The sequence below is a fragment of the Dermacentor variabilis genome, chromosome 1 (assembly GCF_050947875.1).
Source record: "Dermacentor variabilis isolate Ectoservices chromosome 1, ASM5094787v1, whole genome shotgun sequence".
Taxonomy (NCBI): Eukaryota; Metazoa; Arthropoda; class Arachnida; order Ixodida; family Ixodidae; genus Dermacentor; species Dermacentor variabilis.
Genome location: NC_134568.1, coordinates 145496455 through 145522284, shown reverse-complemented (window position 1 = coordinate 145522284; position 25830 = coordinate 145496455). Strand labels below are relative to the sequence as shown.

At 40.0% G+C, this 25830-nt stretch overlaps 1 protein-coding gene across 1 annotated transcript in view; it reads right to left on the bottom strand.

Annotated features, from left to right (window-relative positions):
• LOC142585987 (ATP-binding cassette sub-family A member 2-like) overlaps positions 1–25830 on the bottom strand; it is a 275223-nt gene that overhangs the window by 68972 nt on the left and 180421 nt on the right. Inside the window, exons 32-39 of the mRNA XM_075697164.1 lie at positions 24356–24557; positions 23039–23144; positions 17829–17940; positions 9631–9691; positions 8228–8402; positions 5989–6104; positions 5756–5903; positions 169–292 (exon numbers count right to left, since the gene is read on the bottom strand). Coding sequence (XP_075553279.1) covers positions 169–292; positions 5756–5903; positions 5989–6104; positions 8228–8402; positions 9631–9691; positions 17829–17940; positions 23039–23144; positions 24356–24557 — 1044 coding nt within the window. The remainder of the gene's footprint in view (positions 1–168; positions 293–5755; positions 5904–5988; positions 6105–8227; positions 8403–9630; positions 9692–17828; positions 17941–23038; positions 23145–24355; positions 24558–25830) is intronic.

Here is a 25830-nt window from a genome sequence, read left to right as displayed (position 1 = left end):
GGGAAGGGCCCCTTTGAATATGTGCCTGTTGCCACCCCTTTCTGCAGGTTTTCTACATGTGCGGTTCGAAACAGCAGTGCCTGCAGACTGTCAGAATAAAACTGGCCGAATGTAGTAAATTTTAAGCCCTTTAGGAGAAAACTTGTAACAGTAAAGAAACTAAGTCACCTGTCTTAAACAGGAAGAAGTTCTGGTATTCATTAAAAGCAATGTCCATAAGTCCTCTTCCGAGACAGTAATTAGGAAACATGAGAAAAATGGCCTTGAGTAAGTGATGAACTTCACCAAGATACTGGAAAAGAAAAAGTATATATATATATATATACACAGACACACACACACATGCATACTGAGATTCTGGTATCAAGACACACAAAATGTAAAAAGAATTTTGCAAAAGAATACTAGCAAGAACAACTCACATGCTATACTATGCAACTAACTGAATCAACAAGTGGTGTAAACAAGCTTTTCAATACATACAAATGCAAAAATTTAGGCACAGATTACAAACTGTATTTATACAATTTACAGCCATTTTGCCAGTTCTGTGTACACAATTTGTATGTACTATCTGTCAAAAAAAGTTTTCAGGCGATAGCACTTGCAACTAGGCCAGGCAAAGCCACATAATGGCCCTAATTTTAAAAGCAGGTGTAAAAAAAAAAAACAGACAGAAGAGGGACAAAAAGGAAAACACAAAGTGCTGACTATCAACTAAGATGTATCATCATCATCATCATTTATTGGACCCTTAAGCACCCTTTACAGGGTATTACATAAGGAGGGGGGGGAGTCATAGATATACATAAGTCAAAGATGTTACATCAAGAATGAATTGAAATAACGCAGGTTAAGTAATGCAGCAAAACAAAATGGGAGCAGAGGCGACTTCAAATGCAACAACACTTGGAATGAAAAGAGAAATCGTTCAATTGTAGTTTCCAAAATGTGAAAGCAACCGCTCTTTAAATTCTTCAGGATCATGCTCCCTGGCAATTGCATCTGGGAGTGCATTCCATTTCTGGATTGCTGTGGGTAAAAATTATTTATTGAAGGCAGAAGTTGATCCATACAGGCGCTGTAAACTGTGTGAATTGAACAGGCGTCGTGACGAACGTGCTGGTGGTAGAAGAAGTGATTTGCGCAGATGTTGAAAATGGTAGTACAACTTGTGGAATAAGCATAGACGTGCTATCTTGCATCGATTAGACTAATGTGGGTAAATTGAGCGATGACTTAATACTACTTATACTAGTTTTGTAGTCATATTTTGAAGTATAGATCGAGCAGCACGGTTTTGGACCAATTCTATTGCATTGATTAGATATGTTTGATGTGGACACCAAATCGCGGGTGCGTATTCGTTTTGTTCGAACAAAAGTTTCGTATGTCAGTTTACGGCCAGAAGGGGGTGACAACGATAATGTTCTTTTGATGAAGCCTAGTGTTTTAGAGCTGTCGGCGATCAGTTTTGTGATGTGTTCCGACCAGTTGAGATTGCTAGCGATTAGGATACCGAGGTAGCGATACGTTTGTACTTGCGAGATGTTGACTGTGCGTAATGAGTACTCATGGGTAATGTTAGTGTGCTTGTGGGAAATTTGAATAAATTTGGATTTAGAAATGTTAAGCTGCATCAACCATTTGGTACACCAGTTATCTATTAAATGCAGGTTGTTCTGAAGAAGGGCCTGGTCAGACTCAGTAGAAATTCAACGATAAAGGACACAGTCGTCCGCGAAGAGGCGTATGGATGATGAAATACCACAAGGGAGGTCATTAATGTAGATGAGAAAGCGAAGGGGACCAAGGACTGATCCTTGTGAAACTCCACAAAATACCTTGCTTGAGGCTGAAGAACATCCCCCTATAACGGTGTACTGAAGGCGGTCGGTGAGGAAGCAGTTAATCCAGGCTAGAATTTGCTGGTGTAGGCTGAGAGAAGAGAGTTTGCAGATTAGTCATAGATGGGGAACACGATCGAATGCCTTTGAGAAGTCTAAGAATATTACATCAGTTTGAAATAATGAATCTAGGTTTAAATGAAGCTCGGTGGTAAATTCAAAAAGTTGCATTTCGCAAGAAAGACCAGACCTGAAGCCGTGTTGATTGGCGAAAAAGAACCCGTTGTTATCAAGGTGTAAGGCGACTTGAGAATAAAGTATATGTTCCATTAGTTTGCATGCAATGCATTTTAAAGAGATTGGACGATAATTTGAAGGATCAGACCGGTTACCACTTTTGAATACTGGAACTACTTTGCTGCCCTTCCAGTCATCTGGAAGCGCGCCTTCATTGAGGGATTGGGTAAAGATTATTTGTAGTAAACAACTTGATGGGACTACGGTTGCTTTGAGCACTTTAGCAGATATGTTATCGGGGCCGGGACTGCTTGATAATTTCAACTTGTCGATCAGCTTTGCTATGCCTTCTGCCGTAACTGTAATGGGCAGCATCTGAGAAAATTTGGGATCAGAAAAGTTTGGGATGTTATGATACGGTTCATGAGTGAATATCGAAGAAAAGTAAGAGTTCATAACATCAGGTAGTTCATCAGGCGACAGATGCGAACCATCCGGGTTAGAAAGCGATATGTTGTGCGATTGATAGCTAGAAGGGGAAATCAGATTCCAGAATTTTTGTGGATTGTTGCTCATTATGTTCACTAGATCCTGATGAAAGAATTTCTTTTTGGAGGTCTTCAAGAGGCTTGTATACTCTTTCAGACATGTGATGTATTTTTCCCACCTGAGGGCTGAACTAGAACGCCTAGCTATGCGAAAAAGACGTTTTTTCTTCCGGGATAGCTTAGTTAGGGCACTACTAAACCAGGGTTTGCCAGCGTCGCCACGAATGTAAAAGACTGGAACACAGGCTTCAATTAGGGCCAAGAGTTTGCGCTTGAATATTAACCAGTTTTGGTTGACAGTCCTGGAAGGAGCGAGCTGTTTAAATGTGTGAAAAAGATTCGTGAGTTCAGCGTTCATAGTAGTGAAATCTGCTTTGTTATAATCACGGATAACTTTAGTGGAAGGGTTACGGGGAGGCTTCTATACTGATAGGTGAAATAAAATTATATTGTGATCGCTGAGACCGTGAACACGAGACATTGAGTGGACCATTTCTGGGTGCGAAACCAAAACTAGATCAAGGGTGTTGTTGATCCTAGTTGGCATATTGACTGTCTGTGTAAGATTATACATAAGTACAAGATCGAGGAATTCTTTGGATTGGCCAGAAGTAGCACATAAAGTATCCCAGATTATATCAGGGTAATTGAAATCACTGCAGAGAATAACGTTGGCTCTAGGAAAGTGGTTGTGCAAACTGAGAAGGACAGTGTGTAGTTCTTCCACAAAGGATATGTCACAGTCAGGTGCGCGATAGCAAGCGATGAGTATGTTAGTGCTTCCAGGGAGAGATATGTTCACGCAGAGAATTTTTTGATGGCATTCAATATCGAGTGCAGAGGAAGGTAGGTTGGGATTCACGAGAACTAGAACACCACCGCCTTTCCGTCCGACCCTGTCACGTCTGTGCACAGAAAATCGCATATTGGTCAGTAGCTCATCGGATGAGATATCAGGGGTTAGCCATGTCTCTGTAAGAACAGCGATGTCAGCAAGGTTATCTTCTAGAATGGCTTCGACACGTTCCCTTTTAGGAAAGTAGCTACGGATATTGGTAAGTAGAGCTGATATTGTTTGGTCTGCTGGTGCGTTGACAGGGCGATGTACTGGCCGATACGATGTTAGCTGTGGAAGCCTTGGAATGCGCGGTAAACGCTATATTTTCAATTCGAGTACAGAATCCGATCGGGCATCGTAAGTGTATTGCTTGTTACCAATGACTAGTTTATCAAAACGGATCTTAAAAGGCAACTTACTATTGAGGCCATATGCGTATAACTTTGCTCGAGCTTTGCATACACGTGTAGAATAATCTTCTCGAATTGAAAATGATGTGTCCTTCAGTTTAGATCCAGCAGACAAAATATTCAATTTCGTTTTAAAGCTGCTTAGTTTGACTATAATGGGTCGTTGTTTATTATCGCAAAAACAACCAAGCCTGTGAGCTCGCTCGATATCAGAACTAGAGATTGTTACTTCGAGGTGCTCCGCACAGAATGATATGATATGCGACTCAGACTTTGCCCACGTTTCACCACTGGCGTCTGTAATTCCGAAAAACAACAGGTTGTTTTGGCGAAGGCGGTTCTCTGAATCGTCCCATTTCCCGGCAAGCTCCTTGATTTCTGAGGACAGCTTTTAGAGGGCAGTATTAGCGACGGGTTGGTCAGTGGATTGGAAGACTTCAACTTTTTTTTCTAGTACATCAACACGGCTGCAGAGACCACTGACAAAGTTTTCTATATTTGTCTGACCAGAACGGATCAAAGCAAATAAGGAAGCAATTGCGGCAAAGGAGGAAGAACACTCAAAAACCAACTGAATACTCAAGCAAAGGCAGCGCTAACTGATTAATCATGGACCCACATATTCACTCACCAAAAGCAGTTCAAGCGCAATCCTTTATTATGGAGGATAATCAAAGGCTGGCTTATTATACAAGTGCTGCCACAATTATTGATATAGAATGTATTCACCATAAGACACACTTATTCATTCCTGTGTTGTGACAGAACTTCACTATATTCAAACTTGGGAATACAATCATGCTCACAACAGTGCAACAAAAGGCTAGACAGCACTGCTCAATGACCATTATCTGTTTGTTGAATCTCTGAGACAGTGGCTTGTCTGCCCTTTATAAGACTGACCACAACAAAAAGAAATTTTATAAACTACTCCAATGTGGCATTCTACAAACTTATAGGCATGTCTTAGTTAATATCTGTCAAGTCTTCTTTTTCTTACTGTTATTTTTTTCTCTGCACAGCAGTGCATATCTTTCCTAACTTACTGCCAGCAGTAAAAACAAAGTTGACATTGTATTGACTACACACTTTCTCAAGTCTGTGTGACAGAGAATAAATATAATGTATATACATGACTCTATTCTTACCATCTGTGCTTTTGCTACCTTTCACAAACTAGAAGATTGGATGCACATTTTCAAGTGTTCACTGTTCAGAGAAAGTGACTATAATAAAGAGGGAAATATGCTTCTGTTAGATGCATGATCTGCTTACTAATGGTTACATCAATTTTATGCAAATATGACTTGCTAAGGGAGAACTTGTGGTCGAAATTTCTGGAGTCCTCCACTACGGCGTGCCTCATAATCAAAAAGTGGTTTTGGCCCGTAAAACCCCATAATTAAGGGAGAACTTGAGCCGAGACATGGCTATTCCATTTTTTGTTTTTAAACTTTACATGCTTAGAGAAAAACATTAACAAAGCTTTTGATGCCTTCAGACACTACTGCCAACACACACGACTATCTAGGCAAGTGTCTTTAAGACTGCCTTTAAAATTATGAAACCTTACCAACTTGCTTAGCTTTTGACCTTTTAAGATGTATGCAGTGCTATAATAACCAGTACCAGCCCGAGGATGACATGAGCTTTTACAGGACTCCACAAACAAAGACCAAATAAATTCCAGCGATCATGATCCTGTTATGTGGCCCAGCCATGTGCAATCCGGCAATCATTGTTCTGGCCTGGGAACTTTTGTGACAGATAGTACATCTATCACCCTGATTAATTTTTAAAAAAGAAGAAAAGGTAGGCAAGGATGATTATTTTCTGGCAAACTCATTCTTGCTAAAGGAGTGAAGTAAAACATACGGCATCGTAGGAGAAGACTTCAAGCAAGAAGCTGGTCACAATACATGTGATCCCAACAAAAAGGTTGATCACAATAAGAAAAATATAGGCTGTACTTGGCTCCTTGAATACGAAAGACACGGGATACATGACTGGTGTTATTGACCACCTGAAGAGAGTAAAATGCATCAATATATAGTGCGTTTCAGAAAAGATATATGTATTTCAGTCACGGATATATTTATGACACTTACCCATAAAGGAGGAACAATGAGAGTACAGCTGGAAAATTTTTTGCTGATGTATATGCAGGAATGTCGAAAATAAGCAGAATAAGAACACAGCATGTTGCAGGAACAACATAGCTGCACTGTAACGAGCAAGAAAAAATTAATTAGGCACAAGAATTTTAAAAATTTGTTGATGCATTTGGTACAATCACTAGAACAAAAAGGATATGATGGCATTATTAATAAAGCCACTGCATCACTTGTATCTTGGCTGACTGAATTATGGTACTAACTTACCGATAAGCCAGATACTACCTATATAGCACTTGAAAATTGCGGTTAGTACTACATGCTTTGACTGCAATGTAGTTCATATATGCAGGCCTTTTAACTTCTGCAACCTGAAGAACTAAGCAAGAAAAACATCTCAACTCCAGTAGAGCACTTCAAAAACCTTTGCTCAATATTTCTGCATGTTGTTACGCTATGAAAAATAAAAGAGCTTTACAGAATGGAATTTATTAGCCTGTGATGAGTGCAGTTCACAAGCTCTTGTCATCGTACAAAACTTCTAAGCATAGAACATTTATGTTGAAAAGTGCTTGCCAAACAGCATTTCCAATTTACAGCAATAGAACAGCTATATATGATAAAGTTCTTGCAAGTGCACTCAGACTTGAATTTACTAGAAATATGTTCTAGGCCAGAGGACACGCAGGCCTGTTCACCATTCAAATAAGAGCACAAGTGCAAGCACTGCACTTTGACAATATTGGCGATAGGGACAAGGACATCAACTACAAGTTTTACATTTTCAAGTGACAAAGTTAACCATGGCAACATGGCAAATAAGTACAACAAAACATCACTTCTAAAGAATAACCTGCTGTCTGGAGTCATACGCAAAGTTGGCTGGCTTAGTAAGAGAATTACAAAGAGCTACTACAGTAGAATCTCAATACAATCACAGTTGATGTGAATTTTGGGGTGATACAAATCTTAAAAAATTCCCAGCCAGAATGCACCAAGTGCATTCTGTTCTGGGATTACTTGAACAATCTCTTGGGATGAATTGGATGATCCGAATTTCTGAGATGCCACAAGATAAGATCTCGCACAGTCAGGAGAGTACAGTTGTGGCGTGCAGTTGTGAAGTCAGCATTCAAAATCTTTGTTTTCCATTAATCCTGGCGTACAGTCAATGACCAATTTTCCAGACGCTCGATTTTTCGGACATGCCTAATAATTCGGACGCCTTCGCGCACCGCCATGGTACCCAATAGAGTCAATGTATAAGAATGTCTGAAATTCCTGACCCACAAACCCTTTGCAGTCCAATTTTCCGGACTTCTTGCCATGGCCACAGGTCCGAAACAACATTGATCGAAGCCACCACCGCCACCATTTTGATTATCTCACCGCCTTGAACAGGCGCTGTCGCAAGTAGATCCGCTGGTGCAGCAACGCTAGGCCTAGCTACTTCAATGTTAACTACCAAGCTTCTTGCTGTTCCATGCCTAGTTTTCATTAAGACAATTCACCGCTCTTAGCAATGGTACCGACTCCGCCTTTGTAATCCTTCCCAAAGTCAGCTTCGCCTCAGTATAGAGTGTTACACAGTGAAGCATACCAAGAGTGGAAAGAGGCATTTGTAACGGGACACAGTATTTCTTTAATTATACACGCGTGCACCCGCCGTCTCCTGTCACAGTACAAGCACCGATATGCCTAATAAGTGTTCTGGCAGGCCTTCAGAGCTATTTTGGCGATTTCAGCCCTTGGGGGCAGTAAAATGCATGCATTTTTTTTTTTTTTTTTCTGCTCAATCTTTCGGACATTTTCGCGGCCCATAGGAAGTCTGAGAAATCGGACGTTGACTGCACTGAAAAGTGGGCAAAAAGTGCCCAATGTGGTGTGCAGTGAGTTCTAGCAACGTAGGTGAAGAAACAAGGGCAGAGTTTTACACATTCGACAGCGGTCTCCTCAACAACACCTAAGGGAAGAACGGTCCAGAAAGCAATCAATAACAAATTTGTCTGAAAGTAGTCACAATTAATAAATAGGGATTCTACACCTTCATTTTAGTTCGTAGCTATCATTTGTTATGGCTAATATGAAAATTTGTATAATTGAGACTCTACTGTATATAGGTGTGCTTTTGCTTTAGGCAGAAGTATTCAACCTTAAAACTCCCTACTTATGATTAGTTTAACATGCAACACACAAAAGAGGCATAATGTTAGGATAATACACATCCACTCACAATATCCCAGAAGTAGTTTGCCAGCCAGTACACTACAGGATTAACACCACTGACAATCTGCAGGTGCTTGGCTTTGGTGTAGCGCTCATAGACCAGGAATAGTACAAAACTTGCTGGCACAAATGACATTGCAACAATGATGAAGATGGCAATCAGCACGTCTGTTCCTTGTAAGCTGAAATTAACAATGCGCAGTGCACTTACTAGATCTGCACATGAGACGAACTTATGCAGTGTGGCAAATTAAGATTAATGAAGGACTTCATAACACATCTTGCTCATCGTCAACTCACCATTTCTGGCATATCATAAACTTTAACAAAGAACGGGCAGAACACCTGGCCCATAGCATATGATTACAGCGCTGTCCACTTTTAGTGATACTGCTTAAAACAATAACTGATTATCACAATGGAGTTTGTCTACTATAAATCTAAGGTCTGTAAATTCAGCCTATAGACGCATTAAACAATTATAATAACTAGATCTTTTTAATTAACAAGGTTCTAAACAAGTTTGAACAGCAGCAAGTAGAGCATGCAGGTGCAATGATATCTTAACCATACAGTTCTGGGTGTTATAAGAGACTTATAAATTCAAAACTAAAGACCTTGATCAGTTGAGGTGATGCCAGATGAATTTCCATGGCATTCATTTCTCCATATGCTACACAGCTGGTTTAGGGTCTTTAGTTGGGTAGCCACATCAAGGCAACAGACAATAAAGCCAAGGAAAGTATTGGGGAAATGAAATGCTTCCTTTAACTGAACTATCGAAATAATTATAAATGGGTGTTAAATTAGTGATTTTTATATTTTTAGGAAAACAAAATGAAAGATGAAGAAAAAATGCTGCCATTGGTAGGAGCTCAACCCAGGGTTTCTGCATGGCACATGCAGAGGCTGTGGGTTACATGTATTAATTCAGAGAATTGTTTCAAATAAGACATGTCTAGTTTGTGCTACAAGAACCTGTTCCTGCCCATTCTGCCATGCACAAATAAACACTAGATTTTCGCAAATTGCTGTAAGCTATGAGATATGAATGCAGGAGAACATGGGATTTGCACCTGTGTACGAAGTTCAGACATTGAAAGCCAACATTAAAACCTAACTTATCTACAAACATTTGTGGCTCTTTTTGTTTGAGCAGCTTGCAAATACAAGCAGTTTTTTTCTTTTGAACTCTGCCAAGAGAACGCCACTAAAACAATAGCAACAATAATATCACATCAGATTTAAAATTTGCTTCCAGCTATGCACACTTTTCTGTTTAAACACTATGCCCTCCAAAAAATTGCTCAATTTCAAAACATAGACTAGGAATATACTTTCACTAAATGCTTTTCAGCATCAGTCTAAATGTCAGTCTAACAAAATGGAAACAATAGAAGAAAGAGTTACATTTGGTCCTTTGACAGCAGGAACGATGTGTCCGTCATGGGATGATTAACCACAGTAATTCCTACACAGAAAGAAATAATGATGGTTCAGTAGAAAGCTTTTTTTCTTTAATGTTATTAAAAAAGACAAGACTTTTGTGCTCTGGCAATAAGCTTGACTAAAAAAAAAGCACTTTTCCAGTACTAAAAATGTGTCTGGTTTCCCCCTGCTTTTGCAATTCAGCATTGTAAGCAGTTCTTTAACAAGCAAAGATAGCCACTATGCAGAAGATTAGTAGCAGTTTCTTGTTTATATTTGGGAACAAGAGGTTTAACGAATGGTGTCGTCCAGTGACACTAGGCAGTCATAATTTTGAATACATAGGAAAGCATGGTTTTGCTGTGAGACAATCAACAAGTTTATTTTTGTGTTGGGCAACAGTCTTCAAGGTAATAAAAGTGGTGAAGGACATGTTTAACAACTTTTGGTGAAAATATAAGAGTTTGTAGCTTGTCCTGTAGGAGAGCCAGCTTCAATATTGCAGGCTTTCTTTTGAGCACAGAAAAAAGTGCAACAAAGAAAGGCTATAAAAAAAACTGGCATTTTTTCAGACATCTTTCTATTTTAAGCCATGCTTAAAGATTACACAATACTGAAGAATACTGAAATACTGAAAAAGTCTGGGTCACTTACAATAAACAGAATAATTTTTCAAAAAGCAGTTGTTATGTCAGTTGTTTGTTATATCCGAAATTATGAGAAAAGATGTGAAAAGCAAACATAATGGAACTGGTTGCAATGAGCTATCTCTTTATTGAAAAAACTGACTAAAGGCTGCTCCACTTTGCACTGCATGCGCCTGTCTTTCTTGGATTGTTCAGGAGATTCATGTACCATTCCACAAGTGTAAAGGAAAAAATGCGAACTTGTGTATCTAGGAGCTGTTAGGGTCTGTCAACACTGCCTCATATCACTTGGCATCTACATCGCAAGATGTGGAGTGGTGCGAGCACCTGTGGTTTGCAAACCTGAAAGCAGGCCCTACTGCTTTTTGACACACTATTTTTTTTTTCAGCCCATGTGTAGCATATGTGCTCGCACATGTGTGGCTACTCATAAGGCAGCCTGCACTGCAATTAGTCATGCTTCCATTATGTGCACTAATGTGCTGTCTGCTTCCCTGGCTGTAAAATTGTTTCCTAATATGAGCACCATCAGCGGCCTCTTTTCACATATGCACTATTGCAATATCAGAATTTGCGATAGACATGGCCTGAACCTAGGAAACTGTGCCAGTAGCTGTGGTAGGAGATGCAGTATCTATGGAGCAAATGACCTTAAGCCACACGAGCCTTTCTCTATGTCCCGCAAAAATTCCTTGCACATTTTATTATAATTCCATGCATGTTAATTTTATTCTCCTCTCTCCCAGATTTCTAGCAATTAGGAATAAATAAATAGTTGCATCAATAAATATGATGCTTTGAAAAGCGGCTGTTACATCTGCACATAATTTCAATGGTTAGGGCCCCAAATTTACACATCAAATCAAAATCTAGTTAACATAATTGAAAGATTATTATACTCGAGTTCATTATAAGTGAGTCCAATTGTTCTTTAGAGTATAATGTCATGCTGTGATGAATTTTCTTTAGAACAATGGGTATTAAATATATGAAGTAGGCCAATACAGTGGGCATGTGGAATGAGAAAGATGCATGATAAATTACAACACCAACACAGAAAGAAGACTTTGCACATAACTGCGTGCTGTAAAAAAAGGTTGTAGAAGAAGTCTGCGCATGTGAGAACCCACATAGGTAAACTGGTCCAAAATTTCTTCTGAAGTATTCATTGTCAGTGCACTTTGTTGCATAATCATTCGCTGTGAGGCACACTTAGCATGGAAACCTACGTCTACCATGGGACACATTTAAAATGGCCACACTGTGCCACCTAGAAGGGTTATACAGAAACTTCTGCTAGTTAAGTAGATGATTCCGCTTGACATGATGATTAATCTCTATCGTTAATAACATATTCTTTTCATCTTGACACATATTAGTGGAAGTAGTCTTTTTCGAAAGTCATCTAGCAATAAAGTGATAAGGCTCCCTTAAGAGCATCACTAGATGAAACTATACAGAACAAGGAAAGACCAGGGAAAAAATATTTAAGTACACTAACAGGACAAGCACATGACTTCAAATCAAAACACATTTCCAGCAACCACCACCATATTGCTACATAAAAATAACCATTTGAAGTCAGAGCTCATCATGTGAATACCTTTCTTATGACTTTGTACTTTTTCATTCTGTATTATTTCATTGCGCACTAGCAAAATTTGCTGAACTTGCTCGCCATTGCCATCACAAGTGTGATGAGAATGGCAAGCTGTGAATCGGAGTTGCTAATGGTACCGATGACTGTATAATGGTGAAGTTTATTTGCTGATGATTTTATTATTTACTCTTTTGTTAACAAGAATGCTGTCCCAGGTGCTACTGAATATTAATCTTTGTAAACTCGCAGACTGGTGTGAGCGTAAGGAAATGCAGATTAATTTTAGTAAGACCATGTCCATGGCTATAACAACTAAAAAAAAACCTCTTCTTCACACTTATATCAGTGACAGGCAAATAAAGCCACTTACTTATTTATCCTGCTTGTGCATAACAATTACCAATAAACTTAACTGGTATTTCCATACGAATAACGTCTGCGCAAAGACCTATAAGAAACTGTGCTTTTTGAAACAAAAGCTAAAAATTTACCCCTGTAATGTTAAGCTCGAAGCATACAAGAAGCTCACCCAGTCCTTGAGTACGCTATCATGTGGTACCTGTGTTCTTCTAAAGATATTGCGAGGATTTAGCACATGCGTCTTGCACCTAGGCTCATTTTATTGAATTAGCAACCTACATTGTCAGTTTCCAATAAGGTGTGGTTCCTTGAACTCCAACCATTGCAAGTACGGTGGCAGAGAGAAGCTAAAGTTTCTTTAATTTGATATATCATTGTAAAACAGGTCTGGAACAAAATGAATACTTGCCTGCTTTACCAAACAATTGTCACGGCTAAATCATGGCATTTGTACATCCGAATTTTGCTAGGACAAAGCTTTTTCAAAAAACATTTTTTCCTAGCACCGTTGAGCTATGGACTTCTCTATCTGCATCTGCAGTTGATGTCATGATGTATCATTGTTCTAAAAGTGCTTAGTAATGTTCTTCGTGTAACCTCTCCTGCTTGGGCAACATAGCTGTCAGCAGTATTGTAAAATAAATAAATAAATAAATAAATAAATTTTACAACAGTGGTCATCTAGATTGGGGAAACTATATGATGCTGACCTACGCTGCAACAATGCTGTCAATAGTGTCACATTCTGTGCAAGTAAGGTGGGCAATATGTGTTAACTACAGCATGCAAAACATGTTGTGTGTGGAGTCATAATTTAATAAAGCTTACAATAGGCCCACTGATCATCTGGAAAGACCTCACATATGAAGTCCTACACTATAAGCTGCTATATTATAAGTGACATACATCCGTGAGCAAAAGTATACGGACCAGGGATTGCACAATAAAGCCGATTCTTTTTGTGCCTGTGAATGCAACTTGAAATTGAGGACTGCAGCCCAAACTTGGCATTGCAAACTTTCCAGCGTACTCATTAATTTCAGTTTATGCACATTAATTACGAAGAAATTCCTTTTTTTTTGCGTGTGTGACCCTGTGGTCCGTATACTTTTTGCTCATGGGTGTACATTTTCATATATTTGGAACAGAATCGATGTCAGCAGCACGGACATTTTAGAAGTGCCACTTTCATATGGTCACATAAATGTACATAGCTCTGTTCGGTGTGCTTCTCTGTCTTGTGTTGCAATTATTTTTGCACTGCTTTTACTATGAATACACAGCTCAAGACACACAAGAACTAGTGTTCCTGTATATGCTCCCACAGGGAGCAGAGTTGCGCATAACTTTTCCGGCTCCGCTCGCACCGCTATTTGCCGAGCGCAATCACGTGGTGCAAAATGACGTCAAATGATCAACTTCGCGCTCCAAAGCCAACTTTACAGACACGGCGCCGACTCGTTTCTGTCAGTGCCATCTAAATTGCAATCAGCGGACCGTCGAGCATGCGTAGCAACGATCGGCTCCCGGTTGCAGGTACGGTATTCGAGGATATTAAGTAATAACCTTGGTGAAGTGCTACGAAGCAGATCATTTTGACACTCGTATTCCAATATGATGGGATGCAGCGCACCAAACTGCACAAATCACACGGAAGGTGGTAAAGCTTTTTACACGGTGCCGTGCAGACGGACGAGACCGGCTGGCTTCCGAAAGAGACCAGGATATGCGAGGTGCATTCACCTTGTTTACAGTGGTGAGTTCGGCTTGTTTACACTAAAGCGGCATTTATCTCGAATAACACTCCTGTACACGCTGAAATGCGTACGCCTGGCATGAGAGGTTTTTCACTTGTGCAATTTTTGGTGTATATGTGCAGCGCGACACAAACGCGGTACAAAAAAAGGACGAGACGTCTATGTCACGCTGCACATATACGCCAAGAATGTTAAAGGGACACTAAAGGTTACTATTAAGTCAACGTGGACTGTTGAAATACCATCCCAGAAACCTCGAAACGCTTGTTTCGTGCCAAGGAGAGACTTATTTTAAGAGAAAATGCGTTCTGAAGCGTCCGCGTACCTCTAGCGCAGTTCAAATCGCCCGCCCTCCGATCGAGGAGAACTGACATCATGGTCTCATAGTGACGTTGCGCCATCGGTGAGTAGAACGGCGTCCGCAGACGGCGCTACGGCTTTTCTGCGCAAAACGCGAACGCGCGGCCAGAAACAGAGCCAAGACAGAGCCGACAGCAGAGCGAAAGCGGGAGTATGGTGGCTAGCGGAAGGAGAATCGAATTACGTCCCACGTTACGTCCCACGGCACACGGAGAGTCCGTTTTCGTTAAACTATAGGCTGCAGCGAGCTCGCAGCGTGGTCGGCGTGGTCTATGAGAAGCGACGAGCCTTTTCGCATTCGCAACAGGGAATAAAAATGTGCGAATCGACGCAAAACTCGGCCTAGAAACGTGCTTCGCCACAGCCAGGGCTCAATACGACCCAAGCTGGCACGACCCAGATGTCGTTTCCCGCACCGCCACCAGGCGCCGCTACTATACCTCAAACTCCAGCGCAAGACGCCCATAAGCTGGTACTTCATTCTATGACGCTAACTTCGACGCTCGTCGCAATGGACCCTGACACCGACAGATTGGCTCGCGATGGTGGGCTCAACTTCAGCGATTTGAGCACCGACGAGCGCGACCTGCTGCTGAGGGCTCGCACTGCCGGCGTCGTTGCGTACTACGACGGCGGCCTCGACACCGGCTCTCCGGAGCGGGAAAGCAACGAGGGCTTCCCACGACATCACATGGACGTGGCATTCTCGCTGCTTGTTCCAAATGAAAGTTTCGCGAGCAGAACCCTCACAGCACGACGCGATAACGAAACTACTGAAACTCCAAAGCGTGCGCGGCGCAGAGTCGAGCGAAAACGAAACCTTTCGAACACCCATATTACTGAAGGGTAACGTCAAAATGTTATTTTTTCCTAGAATCGAATAGACGTAGACAAGTAGCATTTTTTCCGGCTTATAATCGAATGAAATGACCTTTTTAATACGAGTAGTTGAGTATTAGTAACACAAATTATGAGGAGACCTTTCGTCATCGGGCTAGTACCGGAATGTCGCTGGGGGGTCTCAAATCGTGTCATGCATTTACCTCAATTTCTCGGTTACTAAAGCTCTGTTCGCGATTATATTGACGCCTTAGACGTTCTAGAACATTGCTCTACCACTTTAACTTGAGTTTCTGGTAACCTTTAGTGTCCCTTTAACTTACCAACTCGCTCAATTCGCTTTGTTGCTTGTATGATTGTTCTGACTATGCGGCTCCAGAAAAGTGTGTTCAGAACAGAGTAAATACTAGCACGTACAATTTGCCCGCTGCACCCTGGCTTTTCTCTGCTCAGTCTTCTTTTTTTAATTTTTTGTTGGCATTATGATTTTTCATGTAAAGTCGATTGATGTGCTGGTGTTCATTGTTTTGTAGTAAGGGAAAACACCGTGTGCTCCCACTTATGAGACAGCCATGATAGCTTCAGCATTTACTGCCCACAATATGTTGCTTGTTCGATCAGCCTTAGTCGACGTGAGGAATGTGAAATTATTTTTGTACGTTTATTAAACGCTGTGTTATGGTAAATTAACCTGAGTAGTATGAAGAGCTAAAGAAAAATGTGCTGTCATATTACAGTCTGCTATGTGTGAATAATTACTTTGCCAGTTTGTCATCTTATGTGATTAGTCCAATAAAAATAACCTGTTGTTACTCTTAATAACTTGTTGCCTTTCCAGTGGCTTTGAATTCTGCCCCCAAAGGCTCCAAGAACCAGCACTCATCCCCTGCCGCCATTGCTCATCCATTCCCTTGTACGAAATAAATTTGATCTAGAAGCTCGTGCATCTTGAATTTTTTTCCACTCGCAAATTTGCTGCTACGAAGCAGCTGTTAAGTTTGCGGTATGAATCGTAAAAATAAGCTTTTCTTAAGATGTGCGCATGTGAACATTTGCAATGCGTTTAAATTTACGTGTCTGCACCGCACATATCGAAAACATGCAGCTGCTGTGAACAATGTTTAGTGATGAATGACAGTCAACGGTCACTGACGTAATTGCAGGCACGATAGTTCTGTTGTCGACATTCATTATTCGTCTCGTTTGGGCAGCCAAAATGTGCTCCCATAATTGTCTACCCCACATGTGTGAAGTTTTCTTTAAACACCCTTTAAAACATTTCTTGCCTTCTGCCTCCGCGAGAAAACTTCATATGCATGCTGAAAAATTATTGCGCCGCTTTTTGTTGCAAGGTAATGCGTATTTGCACCCGAACTTTTGAGCTGCTCGAGCTACGGGCATAGTCAGGATTTTATTTCGAGGTATCGAGGGGGGGGTCCTATTCTTTATATGTACATTCGTGTGTGTTTGTATATGTGTGTGTATATATGTACACACAGACTAAACATTTCGGGGGGTTGGCACCTTTTTGGCTATGCCAATCGTTCGAGAGTAGCCTGCATTAAAAAGTGTCATCTTGCTCACCACTTGCGAACAATTTCCGCATGTAGCTCGTGACCAGCAGAGAAGAAAGCAAATGGAACACCGCGCGGCATTTGCCTCCTGCGCGCGCGAGGAGTGGCTACACTGCAGAGCTGGATCATAAACCGGACCTATGCGCAACTCTGGTCCCTGCGGGAGCATATACAGGAACACTAACAAGAACCTGCACATGTTGGACATCACAAATTCACAATTAACATTGAAGGGTTAAGCACAGAATAATCAATTGGAAGCAGTATAAGGATCCCTTAAGAAATACACCTTAACCATTTGTTGGGTACAAGAAAACCACTTGCACCATGTATAAAGCTTTACCATAGTGCTCCTGGTATGTTACTATTTACAAAAATAGAAAGAAAGGATGCAACCCCAAAGTTAGGACATTTTATACACAAGAAACAAGTGGGACTGATCTGCTCCACTGTCCACCTGGGTCACTTTCATAATGTTCACTTTTGCCTTCTAATGGCTGCTTCCAAAAGTAATCAGAAGCAGACTGGACACACTGGCACATTTTACAAACCTAAGTGTAAGGGAGAGTAGCCTCGGTTTTTCGTGTGTCTGTAGTGCAAGTGAGCAAAATTTTATTCAAAAGATAGTGCGTTTACTCCATGTCAACTTAGAAAACAGTGATAAAATTATAGGAAGCAGACAAAAGGGAAGTAAATGAATGGTTTAATAACTCCACTTTATGACAGGGCATGCAGAGTAATAAAGAACCTTTAGCAAGATCAAAATATTTAATAAAGGTTGCCACAGTTCACAACTAAAGCTCTTTGAAGTTGAGTTGAAAAGCAGGATGGATTACGAAAAGCAGGATTATAGTTGAAATGCAGCATACAAGCACTGCGATGAGTATGTCTTGCCGTTTAACAAATGGTTAAAACTCTAGTCTAGTTCACAATGACAAAGTTACACTAATAGACAGAAAGACCTAACTAACAAAAATAAATTTTTTTTGACAATTTATAATTAAAGAATACAATGTTTCATGATGGATCTGCTTACACTTACCGTAAGTAGATGGGTGTCCATTTTCAAGTGGAAGATTAGCCCTCAGAATGGCATTATTGATGCTATTAACATAAGTGGGCATTGCATGGTATCCTTTATTGTTGTACCATACCTGATACGAGAGAACCATAAAACAAATTCTTAAATGATTAAAATACACCTTCAAGCTTTTACGCAACAAACTTTGTGCACTCTCTAGACTTCTATTTAATAGTGTTGGGACGTGGGCACACACAGATGTGGGCAACAGGCCTATGTCAGTCCCAACTTGAAGCTGGCTTTCTGCTACAGCTGAACCCACTTATAATAATATTCAAGTGTCAAGAAAATCCCATTCTTATAACTGATAATTGTTATAACTGGGTTGCACAAAATAAGCAGAGGGTATAAGCATTCAAACATTTTAATTAGACACAACTGTGGAACTATGAACTGTGGAACGCGCTACCCGATGATATAGTAAATGAAAGAGATTCAGATAAATTTAGGCACCTATTGTCATGTTTTTTAAACCCTTAACCTACCACTACTGCATTGTTACTCTAACGTCTACCTTTTTTACTGCTCTGTTATACTGCTGGTTATGCTGCCAGTTCTACAGCAGGTTTGTACCTTATATTTTGTTTTGTTTTTTCTCACACATTGTCTTCTAGCGTGCATACTAAGTTTTGTTTAGCATTGCATAAATAAGTTAACCATAGTTTAATAATGACCATAGTGTTTATTGATGTATTCCCCCCCTTCCCCCCCCAAGTAATACCCTGAAATAATACCCTTTAAGGGACATTAAATGATGAAAGGAGTACAGTCTAACCTATTTATAGCGTTACTGGTTTTAATAATACTGGGATGTAATAATGAGCAGCTGCTACACTGTGAACTTTTGTGTGTGTTCTATGGTAAATGAAACTGCTTACTACAATGTTCCCATGCCAAATTATTGGATATAACAATTAAACTTGGCTACTGGGTATCTGCACAGAAAAAAAAAAAAGAAAGTGAAATCCAAGGAAAAAGAAATGCACGGGCCACTTTGCCGCACTCGCCTTTGCTGCGTGGGGTGCACAGCACAAAGGCAGGTGTAGCAAAGTGGCTTGTGTCCTCCCCCCACCCCAATTTTTAACGTTATCTTCTTTCTTTTTCTTTTCCCCCTCACAACCCCCCACAGCACAAAGGCATGTCTGGCAAAGTGGCTCGCATTTTTTTTCTTTTTTTTCTTTTGGGCATTTTGCGTTCGGCACCCCCACCCGATAGCCAGATTGAATTGTTATAACCAGTAGCATGGCTTCGGAGCTTTGCAGTAAACGGTTTATTTAGAACACATACAAAAATTGATGGTGCATCAGTTGTTCAATGTTATATCTGATATATTGTAAACACCGGTATCATTACCAGTGGGTTCGACTGTATATCCATCTCTTTGAAAACAAAAGCACTTCAACCCCCCTTCGCTTCCTACCACTCCTCAAGTACCACATGAAATGCAAAGTGGTAAGAGGTATGGATAGGTGCTAGGGGCTTAGGAAGAACACGCAGGTTTGGCACAGATAAGAATCAACTTGATCATGAACTCATGAACAAATGTAAACCTCAAAAATTGCACAAAAATAACTTAAATGCATATCAGACTGAGCCATTTCAGATGGCTACTTCTCCTTCACTGAATTCCCAGATTCATGCACTTTGTTATTTTAAAAAATGATTAATAAATGGGGTTTTAAGTGCCAAAACCACAATCTGATTATGAGGCACACCGTAGTGGGGGACTCCGAAATAATTTGGACCACCTGGGCTTATTTAACATGCACCTAAAGCTAAGTACACGGGTGTTTTCACATTTTGCTCCCATCGGAATGCGGCCACCATGGCTGGGATTCGATCCCATGACCTCAAGCTTAGCAGCCCAACACCATAGCCACTAAGTAAGCATGGCAAGTTCACTTCGTTACTGACTTCCTGTATGATACAAACTGGGCGTACGAGATGCTGAAGAAGAGAAATATGGGCTCGGTTCTAGAGAAAGCTTATGGTTATTCGAGAACACGACAATTACGTATAAGTTTACAATTACAAAACTACATACAAGTGCAGTAACTTTGAACACTGTTTGTTTCAATGCTGTTTTCAAATACCCTGCACCTTCTGCATGAATTAAACTGACAGAATGTGGCTTCAAAAATGCCTGCACGCTCGTATCAGGAGGTGCTTGTGGATGCTGACCATTACAAACTATCTAACTGCAGTAAAATCGTATATCACATAGTAAACACTGTTCCCTTTTCGACTAATAAAAATAAATATGTACTTAACATTCAATTAGCTCAAAACTGCGTCAAAATCAAATGCATAAAAATGTATGTAAAATGTACAGCATATGATTGACTGACAGGGTTTAATGTCACAAAGCAACACAGGGGGCCATGAGAAATGCTGAGATTCTTTACTGTGCATCCGAAGTACACTACACTGGTGTTTTTGCCTCCCACCCCCATCTGAATGAAGTGAAGGCTGCTAGGAAGCAAATCTGTACAACATATAAATGTGTAAAAAACCAACAAGCTTACGAAAAACTTCCACAATTAAAATTTTTATAAACTCTCTTTATAAAATAAGCATCTGCCAAAGTTTTTCATGGATTACAAAAAACCAGCTTGTAGAGAATGGCTCTAAGCTTGCGTTTGTTTTTTGTTGCAGTACTTTAACTCTTTCGTTACGGCTAGAAATGTGCTCATTTTCAGTACTTTTATGTTTTAACATTTTATTCCAAGACACAGTTGTAACGTGTACTGGAATACATAAAGTTATAGTCTGATCCCTTGCGTTTTAGATGGATGTGTAGCAGTAACATAGGCTCAGACAATTTTAAAAGCGCAAGCATTTCCATGCCTACCCAACAAGGAAACCCGTCCATCCATCAGTCACGTAAGACGAATCGCTATAAACAAATGAATGTATAAAACAAAATCAGTTTGAAAGGTAAAAAAGTTGGCGGCGGTGAGTTTCAAACCTACAACCCCACACTCAGAAGCTGAGTGACTTCCCACTAGGCTAAACACCCATGCTTGCAGAAGGCGATTATGTCTGAACCATATGACTGTGTTGTAGTGGCGGTACAAAACAAATGTCAAAGAAGAACAGTTTCTATGAAGACTTTGTTAAAAGATTTGGTGATGATAGAATAAAAGGCATCTCTAGGAACTCATGTAGAGCCAACTTGGAGCATTGTAGACATCAGGAAAACTTTGATTTTGTGAAAATTTAATGCCAAACACAGAGAAGCAGTCAATGAGTTGATAAGGGTGATGAGGAGTGATGAGGGTTTATATGGGTATCATAACGGCTGATAATGCTTCGACGTGGATGGATAAGGTGCTTAAGAGCGATAAGGGCTTATAAAGGTCGAAGCAATTCTGATAAGGTTAATAAGCATCGATATGGTTTGATGAGGGTCGGATCAAGTCCGATAAGGTTGATAAGGGCAGATATGGGTTGACAAGGATGGCATCTATTGCGATAAGGTTGATACCAACCAATAAGGGTTGATAAGACTTGGATCCTCTCCGATAAGGTTGATAACAACTGATTAGCGTTCATTAGCGTCAGATCTAGTCTGATAAGTTTGATAACAACTGATAAGGGTTGACAAGGGTTTATACTGGTTGGATCAAGTTTCATAACATTGATAATGACATCGGACTGTGCGGAGATGAGCAAGTGGCACAATGCGAACGCATACTTCGACAACTCCCAGAGTAGTTTCTGCATGAACTTTTTTAGCATTCTTGTGAAACTTCAAAGAAGCACCTCAAGGAACATGAATGAAAGTAAGAATTTGCTATTTTTAGTATAAGTATCAAGAGGAACAAAAATCTCAAATATACAAAATATGCACCTGGTTCTTATTTGCCAATTTTTGTAAGTCAAGTCACAAAAAAAGTATTATGAAGATTTGTTGCCATTGATACTGGCCATAGTGATGCCCATGCTAGGAGGGAAAGCAGTACCTTATCAAATGTGAAAATGGGTAAGTTCCTATTGTACAGGAACATTTGTTTTTACTCATTGCAGCAGGCACCTGGTTCGTTTTTCACTTCCATTTTTGGGGCTCATGAAGCAATGGTTGTCAGGTCAGACAGCATGCAGATACCTCCTCATACTTTATTATTGCGTTCCATCAGCTTTTCTGTGCAAGAAAGGTGGTCTAGCATGTGTTCAACAGGCGTTAGAGCCTCCACAAGCTTTGTTCAGTTCCTGTATGGGGCTGTACATTAATGTGGAGTGTTGCACAATATTGTACAGTAGTGAATAAGGACACTTGTACAGACATTGTTGAATATGTATGACATCAGAGTGCTAGCCAAGCTTCAGTCACAGGTCGGTTCGAAATCAACTGTGTACTCTTACGTGAGTGAAAACCCAGAAAGGATTGCAAGTAATAATTTGTACATACATTGTCAAAATGCTGATGGATTAGAGCAACCCACAGTGGCAAAAATAAAGTTGCACTTGATAGTAGCTGAACACAATTATTAAAATAACATGCAATCATGAACATCTTCCGTTGTTTGAGACATTGCTGAAACAGCCTAGACATCGGACCAAAAAGAAGCAAGGACCCAAGAGAAGCAAGCGTCTGTGCCTCCACTGCTGCAGTCATTTAAAATTTCTTTTTCTGAGTCGACCAAAGCGCAAATTTTGCATCATTTTATTGAGAAAGTGCTAGTAGCACCGGAGGCTAGCTTGGACAATACCACTAGTTGAAGCTTTATTTTTACAGCCCCCAATCCACCAAAACTTGTCAAATCTGACAAACAGTGAAAGTTCAGACACCATTTCAGACAGTCCCTCACGTTGCTAGTAGAAGAATTGCGACAGAAATGCTTAACAGCATTAAAAAACTACCAAATTGATTTATTTCTATAGGTGCAGTAATGAAGGAGTTAATGTTGTAGCCCAAATAAGACTGATAAAATTTAATTTGAAAGAAAAGAAAGCACTTATAGTCTTCAACTTAGACAATAATTTGCAAAAGTAAAGAAATATATAGCACTACTGTTGATGTTTGTGGAGCAAAAGGCTAGGGGAGGAAAGAAACAGCCAGTTTGTGCTCTTTCTGTCCATTTCTTCTTTCCTCTGCTAACCTTTTTTTGCCACAAACATCAGCAGCTTTGCACCATTTAGCCCAACATTGCACTTTGATAAAACACTACCTTGGCAACATCTCTGACAGCAATTTTTCTAAAAAGTGGTGGTGCATCTTCTCCAAATGTCGAAGGCACATAGTCACGTGACAGACCAAAGGAAAATGCTCCATACCTGAAACAATTAAAAAAAGAGCTTTGCTCTAAACATAGTACACTCTTTTTATATGAAGGAAAAATTTAGCTAAACTGAAGTGTGCTGAATATATAGAAGACGAAAAAAGGTCACTCAACTGTTCAACTTACCAGAGAGCTAAGCCCCAAGTAAAAAAAAAAATATACTTTAAAGAACTAACCAGGCTTAACTTAAAGGATGTAGTTATAGTACCGCTATTACTAAGCCCCTGGATTAAATTTCATTACTCAGGATTAATGTTGGAAAAGTTATGGCTGGTACAAACGATAGGTCAATACTCTTGCTTGTAAAGTTATTGTTTATAAATAAAAAGATGGCTTAGAATGTATATGCCTTAACTAACCAAGAAAGGCCCTGTGCACACAACTATGAAGCTATTCTAAGATATTTTATTTTCATAGCAAAAACAATGTTACAAATGATACTGCCGTTTTAAAAATTTTAAATTTTTAAAAATTTAAAAGCCCCGAGACCACAGTTGCACTCCTGAATAAATTTTGGCCCAAAACAACTTTTAAAGTTCAGTAAATCTCTGGTAGTATGAAAATATGTTTTTCCATACTTGAAATTTAGTAGAAAAATACAAAATAAGAGGAGTTTAAAAGGACTTTGAAGTTCTAGAAGTGACAAAGTTTGTTTCCAGTTAGTAGATACTGTGTTTCTTGAAACATACCATTATATACATATTTTAGGTCATCCTCTTGAATTCTGCCTTTTCAACAAGCAAAACAGTCAAGATTTGTGAACTTGCAACAGTACAGCAGACAGGCACATTGATCACATTCACCAACAACACATAATAACCACTGTAAAAATCAAAGGGTTCTTTTATAGTGAAATGCCCAGTCTTTTATTTCAAGGCTCCTACTTAGATAAACACAGGGCAACTAAAAGGTCCCCCCCCCCATTGTATGCATATTAAAAAACACAACATAAAGCGATAAAATTTTCATTAGCTGAAATGGTAAAAGGTCATTATCAAAGTTGAATTACCTAGTACTACCAAAAACATGTTCGATGACCACTGTTTCTATGAAAGCATAATAAAAAAAAGTGCTGTTATGTATCAAATAATGCCATAGATTCAGGTATTTTTAACAATGACAAGGTGACATGACTGGCCCAATGCAAATCACCATAAAAAATGAATCTCTTGCCATAGTTACCAGCATAAATGTTCATCTACTTACCTTCGAAGTCTGTACATATCAGTCGTGTACAAATAGTACTCATGCTCATTCTGGCTGCTTATGTCAAGCAGGATATCGCCAGTCAAAGCCCTGAACATGGGTGGATCTTGGAAACCATATGGTTCACAGACATAACCAGTCTTATCTGCTGAACAATGGCAGTATGGGTAGAAACGTTCTTTTCCTTCTTTAACTTGCTTTGCTGCAAAAGAAAAGTACAACATCAGTTTTCTGATGTATATAGGCTGCCATAATTGAAGGATATAATTTTTCAACCATAAATACTACCACACTCTTCATATTGCGCAGATAATGACCACCCACAATTTTATTATGCCACAAAATGGGGAACTGCAACTCAGGAGCTAGAATATGTTGAGGCCTCTTTTTCTGGCACACGAACTTGAGAAACTATCCAGGCTCTGCATGCTTGCAATCTCTGACCATGCAGTTCACAGGTATGCAAAGCAACACCAATGACAACTTGTGCTGCACACACACAGCATCGTATATTCAATTGTGCTGACCAGCAGTAACATGCAGTAAAGGATACACTGACCAAACAGAGAGATGCAAGGTCAAAGGAACACTAGTACAATGTAAACAGGATGCTATCAAGGCACTTGACACTTCCTATAGAGACTTGGCTCTGTACTAGAGCTCAGCAATGACCAAGTGTGAATGAAGGGGAAAGAAATGCAAGATAAATTAGTGAAGCTGCCCAGAGTCAGAGCGTTGGCATTAAATGTGTCTTTACATCTTCTCTTACATTGACAAATAAAGAGCTTAGGTTTCCAGGAATTGACAAAGGGACTAACAAGAATGGCTAACAATGAACTACGTCCATGCTCTGTTGTGATGCATACAATACGTAAACATGTGCTGAACCTTTTTTTCTTGGCATTTCATTCACTTTCAACATTTTCCCGACACCAATCTCTGTCAGTGACTGAAGCACCGGCTGTCTTTCTTCTCCTATTCACACCTTTTTCCTCTCCCACAAAATTTACCTTGGCCCCATTTGACCTGTATCCTATTACCCGCCTACTCCCACTACCCTTTCGGGCTACTACAGTTTGGTCACTAAACCCCTTAAAGCCACACTACCAATAATCATCTGGTTATTATTATGTTTTGGTGTCACATTCACCTGCCCTGCACAGTTGGTCCTGCAATTTTTTTCTTTCTTTTTCATGTTTGTCTTCATAATTTGTTTTTTTCTTGCTATAGTGCATCACAAACACTGATGACATGCAAGGAGTACTTTCTCTCCTTTTTTTGTGTGTGTGTATTTCCGTGCACAAAACAAAACCTTCAGTTCACAACACTATTCTAAAGAGTATCGACCACTGCAGGTTTGAGCTTAGTGAACCAGAGAGCTGCATCAGCTATTGCCTCGCATAAACTGATGGGCCAGAGCGAGCGAGTACTTGTCCTGCAGAATGCCCTGAGCATTATGACGCAAGATACATGGT